The sequence below is a fragment of the Penicillium roqueforti genome, assembly GCF_015533775.1.
Source record: "Penicillium roqueforti strain LCP96 04111 chromosome Unknown scaffold_40, whole genome shotgun sequence".
Lineage (NCBI taxonomy): Eukaryota > Fungi > Ascomycota > Eurotiomycetes > Eurotiales > Aspergillaceae > Penicillium > Penicillium roqueforti.
The window spans coordinates 88,978-97,077 of NW_024067604.1; the positions used below are offsets into that span (position 1 = coordinate 88,978).

Genomic DNA, 8,100 nt, shown 5'->3' on the forward strand with positions numbered 1-8,100 from the left:
AGCCCAGCGATGGCACTCCTCCTGGGTGTGGCCTTCTATCTCACAAAATGTGCACCATTGCTATTTTTCAATTAGTCAGTCTATGTCGACATTACCTCCTTTGGTAGGGGATAAACAGACGCTTCAACAAGGTTCAACGTGACAAAAACCTTGCGACTTGGTTTCACTTACTGCTACTCTTTTTTTGCCCTTGTCAGGCATTGTGACTTCCCTGAAATAAGAGAAGACAAAATGCAAAGAAGCCGGCCTTGAGAGGGTCCGGGGTTGTTCTGGTCTTGGGGGGTGTGTGTGCGAGGGAGAGAGAGAGAGAGAGAATAGAAATAGAAGAGACAGATAGAGGAAGGAGAGAAAGATATAAAGAGATCATGACCGCCTTCACATTCTGATGTGGCAGGCAAACACACAATCTATGGCTTTACGAGGTCTATTCAAACATTTTGGAAGGCATTTGCGAAGACATCTACGAAAACAAAGTGGAATCAAAGTACAGAACGTCTATGGTATCTTGTTAGACCAACTTCATATTTAGATTATAGGTATGCTTGTACCTATTTTATATCTCATGACTCGATATCATAGATCAGGGATCAGTTAGAACTACCAAGTGAGGACTATGTCCACACGTATATATTCTCGGACATACTCTCATGATTTGTATAGAAAGAAACATATCTCTAGCCTGAGTTGTGATGTTGAAAACTCCCAAATGTTGAATAGACCCTGTAGATGCAGATGCCAACCTATAACCCCGTGTATGCCTTGTGGTTGAACCGAATTGTTGTTGAATGGCACGTTACATGACTCCCGACATCAGTGCTAGCATGCAAAAAAAAAAAGAAAAAAACAGGAAAGAAAACGGGAAAAATAAGAAAAGATCAATATCTTTCTCCTCAGTCGTGTTTTTCCAGTCCGTAACCTCCAATACCCTCAAGGGACTGGTAGGTCTTGGCCTGATTACCGCGATCATTCCGGGGACCTCTGGCCTGCATATCCTCCTTGAGCCACTTAAGAACCAGCTCTCCAAGACGACTATTCTCCGAAGTCCACGCGGGAACTTCCTCATGGAACGACTCAACACTACCCAGCGCCTTGACCTTGCCCAAGTGCATGTGGGCCAAATGGGTAGGCCACTGGGCGAGGTTATCCAAGATATGGGTAGCATAAACAATAGTGCAGGCGCGGGTCTCAGTCTCTCGCTTTAGGAAAGCTAAGAAATTGCTCCTGGACAAAAGGTCCAAGTCGACAGTGATCTCGTCGAGCAGTAGAACCTGCCACGGCCGCAGCAAGCCCATGGCCAGCTGCACGCGGCGGCGTTCTCCATCCGAGACGGCATGCATACGCCAGCGCAGATCGACATCGAGGATATCGATCAGCTCGTCCCGGCGCTCTGGATAAGCATTTCCACCGACAGAGGCGAGAAGCGTCGGCACATCGATGTCCGTGCGGACGATGCTGTTCAACACCCACTCGACTCCCAGATAGGTTACGCCGTCTAGGCTGTCCTTGAAGGGGTCCTTACCACCAATGGCGATGGTGTTATTGGGTGCAAGGCGCTTCCCTGATAGGAGGCGGAGGAGGGTGGTTTTCCCCGCTCCATTTGCTGTGTTTTGGTTAGTCGTCAAGATTAGTCTGAAATGGAAATGGATTTGACTTACCGCCGATCAATAGGGTGCGGCTTCCAGCTGGTAAGCTCATGCTTACGTTCTCCAGGCCACTGGAGCCATCTTGGAACTTGTACGAGAGGTTTTGTACCTCAATGGATGGGGGAGTGGAATTGGTATCCGCCATGACGAATGTGTGAGAAAAAAAAGCACTGAGAAAAAAGCAAACTCGACAAGTTTGAGAAGAAGGAGATAAAAATGAAGCAGACAAGGTTATCAATCCAGACTTATCTAGACTGCTTTGATGTTAGCTCATTGTAAGATGAGACGACCCTGAGGGGTTGGGGACGCCATGGCTGAGGTAACCCGCTTGATAACCGATAACAACTTTTTCCCCCACGTCGTTGCAAGGAGCATCGCGGTATGCTGTCGGCTCTCAGATCTATTTGGCACGGTCAAACAATCATGAATCCGCTGATAGCTGTCGTGGGCGCCACAGGCACAGGCAAGTCAAAGGTAATGACTCCAGGTACCTCCAAAACTTCCTCCGAACACAATGACTGATAGCTGTAGACAGCTTGCAGTGGACTTGGCCTCTCGATTCAATGGTGAAATCATCAATGGCGACGCAATGCAGATGTACCGCGGTTTGCCGATCATAACGAACCAGATCCCGATAGAGGAACGGAACGGTATCCCTCATCACCTCCTCAGTTGTATCGACTTAGACGCGGAAGCATGGCGCATAGGACTGTTCAAACGAGAAGCCCTGAGAGTCATTGAAGACATCCACGCCCGTGGCAAGGTCCCCATTCTTGTTGGTGGCACCCACTATTATACCCAAGCAGTGCTGTTCAAAGAACAGCTTGTGGGCGAGGGGGTGGACGACGAAGGCGAGCGGGAACAGCTCATGGAGTTTAGCACAACCTCGAATAAATGGCCGATTCTGGATTCGTCGCCTGAAGTTGTCTTGGAGAAGCTGCGCGAGGTGGATCCCGTTATGGCTGCGCGATGGCACCCGAGAGATGCACGGAAAATCCGGCGGTCATTAGAAATCTATTTTCAGACAGGGCGGCGAGCATCGGAGATTTATAAAGAGCAATTCTCTCAAAAGAGAAAGGCGATAGACCAGGAGGAAGGGCTGCTACGGTTCGAGAATACATTGGTATTTTGGGTCCATGCCGAGAAGGAGGTCCTCAACGCACGCCTGGATGCGCGCGTCGATGACATGGTCAAGCAGGGCTTGATGACCGAGGCGGAGAAGATGTCGAACTACTTGCAGGAGAAAGCCTCGCAGGGAATTGAAGTTGACCAAACACGGGGAGTCTGGGTGTCCATTGGATTCAAGGAATTGGCGCCATACTTCAAGGCTATCCGGGACGGGGAAGCAAGCGAGAAAGAAATCGAAGATCTCAAACGAAACTCTCTTGAATTAATTCGGATCGCCACACGACAGTACGGAACATCGCAGGTCAAATGGATCCGCAATAAACTCTGGCAAGCACTCACAGAAGTCGGAGAGACACGTCGTCTTTATCTCCTAGACAGTTCCAATGTCAGCGACTGGAGCAAGTGCATCACTGAGCCGTCCGAAGAGATTATGCAACTGATGCAGCAAAATAAGCTGACCCCCGATCCCAAATCGCTTTCTCAGTTAGCAACGGCGGAGTTCAGCGCGAAGGAAGCCCAGGAAAAGCGTGTGCAGGCAGACCCTATCGGGAAGTGCTACACCTGTGACGTCTGCCAGAAGACAATGGCATCCGAGGACCAGTGGCATATTCATTTAAATAGTCATCAGCATAAAAGGGGACTCAAGTCTGCGAGGAAGAGGGCACAGCGAGATGAATATTTCCGAAAGAAGGAATTGGAAGCTCAGGGGATTCAGGCCCCTGAAACCGAACCTGGGTCATGAGCTATCGCATTGCATAGTCAAAGATATTTAAGGACATAGAAATACCCAAAAGTCTTCTGCTATTTCAACAGCCAGGGAAAATCTTCCGTGTAAAGCTCAGGTGCAGGTAGTCGCTTGGGGGATCCCTTGGACAGCCGCTCGCCTCGTAAGGTCAATGGATGTGCCTGTGCAATATTTCATTTATTGCAATGAGACTCAAGCAATGAAATACATTAGTACTGACTATCATACATTAGACCTTCCAATCACGAACTCGCATTGGTCGTGGTCGACCGCCAGGCCTTGAAAGCAGGTGAGATAATATCGCCATGTCCTTGCTCCTCAACCTGATAGACCTCGATGACCGGAGATTTTTCCTTCTTCCGAATTCTCCACGTCCCTTCCTGGTTGATAGTCTGCTTCAGCCCTGGGAGGTGTGTCAGTGCTGCTATGACTTCACGAAAAAGAACACTCACACTCCAAGAATGCACCAGTAAAATTGATGCAGACGTTTCCATCCCAAGAACGCCGGCCGACGCTCAACACTTTCCCGGGTATGCTAGCTGTATCTAGCTCCTCCAAGCTATGGCAAATACCATTCTCATCACGGAATCCCACAATAATCTTAGGCACACCGAGCAGGAATGACTGTGCCCAAAACTTGAGCAATTTCCGCTCATACTTGATCATATCACGTTCATTGCAGATCTGAGCTGATGTCTTCAGCTCAACCCAGTTGATGGGGCTTTCTTTTCGCGATGGCTTGCTGTCCCAGACTAGAACATAAGTTAGATTTAGGTATAGCCACGAGAATCAAGGTAAACATACTGGCATCAACCTCTCCACCAAGAATCATACGCACGTTACCGATCCCAGTGCGGACAACCGAGCAATACTGTGCTGCATTGTTGACGACTTCGTTCTGGCGGCCTTCGATCTCTTCACGGGTTGATTCATCCCACGTCTTCGGAAGTACAGCCAGCTTTTCGAATTTATAGCCTAGGGTTGTTAGTCTATACACATTTCCATGGGTTGTTTGACACACCCCAATACATCATGAGTTCCTGTGGTGCCATTCCAGGTGGCGATCCTCGCTTGCGTTGGATCTCTTTCTGTTGGTTTTTGTATTCGTTGTTTTCCTCAATGAATCTAGAACAAGTCAACACCTTATATTGTGAACTTGCTAGCTAGGTATACACACATGGTACCCTTTGATAGATGTTAGATCATGGAATCTGGAAAATCTTGTTGAGACTGATATCGTACCTGGAAACAAGTTGCATTCATCTCGAAGCTAGAGATAGCCTGGGGTTAGAGAGACAGCACGCTATGTTTGGAATATATCATGGTTACAAACCCATTCATATTATCAAAGGGAGCGGTGAGAATCTGCAAATAGAGGTAAGAATTTGGTTCCAAACCGGATGATAGTCCGCGATAGACTTCAATTCAACACACCTTGGTCATCATTCCTCTCCATGTGACGATGTCTACATCGCACTTCTTCTCTGTTTCTTTCTCATGAGCAACAAGGGTATCAAGTAAAGCATCTAAGTGCTCATCCGGGACATCATTGAGCTTCTGGAATGTCTCATAGCCTATATTCAGGTCTGCAGGGAGAGCCGGCGTGTAGTAGTAGGCCATGGACGAATCGCCCAGCGAAAAACGACGATTTTCATCATAAGAGAAGCAAGCGATTTCCTAGCAGCAGGTGAGCGATTCATTTTCATTTGTTTGACATAGCACTAGGTCTTTGGCTTACCCTCGGTCTCCGGATAGAGGTATTTGCGCTGTGGAAGCGGTGCAGGGGCTGGATATTGAATGTGGACCGGTTCATGATGAATTTGGCGCACTATTGGGTGATGGACATGGCTGAATCAAGAAGAGCGATTGCTTGGTCCTTGATATGGATTGTCGCGACTAGCTAGGTAGCTGTATAGTCGTTAGGGATGTCCGTAATGGCGTGGTATCATCGTAATATCGCCGGAAACAAGGGGTCAATAAAACGAACAGAGTCCAAATAGTAGAAATAGCAGATTCCACGTAAAAACAAAAGCAGTTTCAGCTACAAAGCAACCATAAGGTATTTCTGAGGAGATGACGGAGATGTCATGTTCTCCAGGGCCCTGGGCGAACTGCCGTGTCCCCACCAAATCTCAACCAACTCCTCGCGAACGTTCTTGCATTGCGCACTCTGCTTGATAGGGTCCTCGATTCTACTTTTCTTTGATATAATCCCTCGGCGCCTCCTTCTAGTCGACCATGTCATCCCGGATTGATAAGGTCATCGCCCGCCAGCGAGAAAAGTGAGAATCCATAATCACCTTGGACTTCAAAAGATCTGGTTCTGACTTATGTCGTTGTCTGTAGGATTGCTGATGGCGCCTACTACGAAGCTCACCAACAACTACGTGTTATTGCTGCCCGGTATATCAAGCAGTCCAACTACGATGCTGCAGCGGAGATCCTGGCTGGTGGCGCGAAGGAGCTATTGAAAGCTGGTTCTCGGCAGGGTGCCTCGGCCAGTGGTGGGGACTTGGCCATCATGTTGGTGCTTGAAGTATACAACAAAGCCGAATGGGAGATCTCAGGCGGTAATGATGATGCAGAGGGTCGGGCTCGGAAGAGTGAGTCTATCAAGTATCTTTTTACTACTGGGGTTGATTACTGCAGCTTGGTGCTTCAGGTTACCCCAGTAGCTATTACAGGCCTAACATTGCTAACTTGTATATCTTTGTTCTTCAGAGCGCCTGATCGAGTTGCTACGCGAATTCCCGTCAGATGAACCTACACGAAAGAGGTTCATCCAAGAAATAATTGGATGGAGTGCAAAGTTCGGACCACTGGAACGAGGAGATGCCGATTTACATCATGCTGTTGGTTCAGTATACGCCGAAGGTAAGTGATGTCGGAGCGCAATGTTTGGTGCATACTAATCTAATGCCTCAGATAACGAGCCATACGATGCCGAGAAACATCTCATTCTAGGAACCTCCGAATCAGCCGAGACTCTCGCAAAGCTCGAATATGAATGGTACACCAACGATGAGCCACACACCGCAGCGATCTATGCGTCACGCGCAGTTTTCCCATACCTCCTCACCGGAAATCTCCGCAGCGCGAATAAAGCCTTGCTTATTTTCACTTCGCGGCTTTCAGCGGCTAATCCTCAGCTCGGTGTGCAGGAAGTCAGCAGTGCCAGCTCCGACGCCCGGGTGTTCCCTGCCCTTCCTTTGGTAAACTTCATCACCATGTTGCTTTTGGCCATCCAGCGCGGAAGTGCCGATCTCTTCCGACAGCTCACTGCACACTATGCAGCACAAATTCGAGAAGTTGGTATCTGGGACGATGCTCTGGCTCAGATTGGCGAGCAGTACTTCGCCATCAAGATTCCCCGGCAAGGAAACCCATTGATGGACATGATGAGCGGTATGTTGTTCGGAGGAGGTCAGAACAAGACAGGTGGCAGAGGAGCATCGCAATCCAGAGCTGTGAAGAAGGTTGAGGCACCGCCATCGAGCATGGAGCTTGATTAAGAGAGACCAGATGTGCGTGGGTCTTTTGAAGCAGGCCTTTACGGGAAACATATCCGACTGATAGTGTAATGAGATCAGGATGCATGCAGCAAGCGCAGCCCTCTAGTTAGAAACCAAGTCCTTCTCCGGCTCAAACATCCAATTGTCTTCATCCAGTGATGCTACCTTTTTGCGTAGGCTTTCCTGCACCATACTCAGAATCTCTGTTTCGTATCAGTATATGATCACATATAGGACTGTCGGACTCAATCTGACTGTAACTTACCATCGGGTTCACCGTTTGATTGTCTGGTCCGGTGCCGAACCATCATCTCCACGAGAGCTGCCTCAAACTCTGTGTCAATATTAGCAGACTATGCTTCAGAGGAAAACAGCGTGTAGAAAAGCATACTATCTTTGTCACGCCCATTGAGTTCCAAAGAATTGAATCTTCCACCCTCTGGTGCAAGTTCAGCTAGCTCCTCGCCGTCCTCTCCAACCAGAACCTGCGGCAATGTTGGAATCTCAAGCTTGTAGCTGCCATTCTTGTCCCGAACCACAATATCTTTATTTTCCGCATTTTTGAATGGTCGAGTATGTGGCCCCGAGTCCGAGGATGTAGGCTTCAGTCGGTGCGAGGGACGATTGGAAAGGCCGCCGTGGGTTTGAGGAACTGTGCCATTAGGTGGTCCTACAGAAGCAGGTCGGCGGCTGAGGTTCCCATGAAAGAGGTTACGGCGCACAGAGGTCTGATTCATCATACCAGATGTTTGCATGACTGTATACACCACGGTTTGTGCTTCTCCGTTGGGTTTGGCCGGAGTTCTGAGTATGCAGCGGCTGTGAGCGTCGCAGAGAGGAAAATGGATGGTTTGAAGAGTAGGTTAATCTGAGCTGTGCCTATTAGAGTGTATAAAATAGAAGGAATGGAGTCATTGGCCGACTTCTAGGTATTAAGAATAATTGTTGTTGGGGCGAAGAGAGGAAGAATGGCGCAGAATGAAGTTTGGGGGGGGGGGGGGTAAGTCAACAAAAACCGAAGAAAGTCTCAAACAAAGAAATGCCTAAGAAAAACAGCCGAGTAATAACAAAC

The 8,100-nt window shown here is 48.5% G+C and overlaps 5 protein-coding genes across 5 annotated transcripts; 2 read left to right on the forward strand and 3 right to left on the reverse strand.

Annotated features, from left to right (window-relative positions):
* Positions 1–890: 890 nt before the first annotated feature.
* LCP9604111_9018 (putative ABC transporter) lies at positions 891–1,788 on the reverse strand (the record flags this gene model as incomplete). The annotated part of the gene is made up of 2 exons (XM_039077226.1): positions 891–1,600; positions 1,656–1,788. The coding sequence occupies 2 exons, from the start codon at positions 1,786–1,788 to the stop codon at positions 891–893; spliced, it is 843 nt and encodes a 280-aa protein (XP_038924985.1).
* A 278-nt stretch (positions 1,789–2,066) lies between these two features.
* On the forward strand, positions 2,067–3,513 carry LCP9604111_9019 (tRNA dimethylallyltransferase; the record flags this gene model as incomplete). The annotated part of the gene is made up of 2 exons (XM_039077227.1): positions 2,067–2,117; positions 2,179–3,513. The coding sequence occupies 2 exons, from the start codon at positions 2,067–2,069 to the stop codon at positions 3,511–3,513; spliced, it is 1,386 nt and encodes a 461-aa protein (XP_038924986.1).
* A 245-nt stretch (positions 3,514–3,758) lies between these two features.
* On the reverse strand, positions 3,759–5,329 carry LCP9604111_9020 (DXO/RAI1 family decapping nuclease; the record flags this gene model as incomplete). Its single annotated transcript, XM_039077229.1, has 9 exons — positions 3,759–3,919; positions 3,969–4,268; positions 4,321–4,491; positions 4,538–4,641; positions 4,694–4,701; positions 4,759–4,786; positions 4,850–4,881; positions 4,951–5,193; positions 5,255–5,329. 9 exons carry the CDS (start codon positions 5,327–5,329, stop codon positions 3,759–3,761), a joined length of 1,122 nt encoding a protein of 373 aa, XP_038924987.1.
* A 425-nt stretch (positions 5,330–5,754) lies between these two features.
* Positions 5,755–7,028, forward strand: LCP9604111_9021 (protein GET4; the record flags this gene model as incomplete). The annotated part of the gene is made up of 4 exons (XM_039077230.1): positions 5,755–5,798; positions 5,863–6,119; positions 6,238–6,390; positions 6,442–7,028. The coding sequence occupies 4 exons, from the start codon at positions 5,755–5,757 to the stop codon at positions 7,026–7,028; spliced, it is 1,041 nt and encodes a 346-aa protein (XP_038924988.1).
* A 102-nt stretch (positions 7,029–7,130) lies between these two features.
* LCP9604111_9022 (uncharacterized protein) lies at positions 7,131–7,783 on the reverse strand (the record flags this gene model as incomplete). Its single annotated transcript, XM_039077231.1, has 3 exons — positions 7,131–7,231; positions 7,294–7,362; positions 7,420–7,783. The coding sequence occupies 3 exons, from the start codon at positions 7,781–7,783 to the stop codon at positions 7,131–7,133; spliced, it is 534 nt and encodes a 177-aa protein (XP_038924989.1).
* Positions 7,784–8,100: the final 317 nt, after the last annotated feature.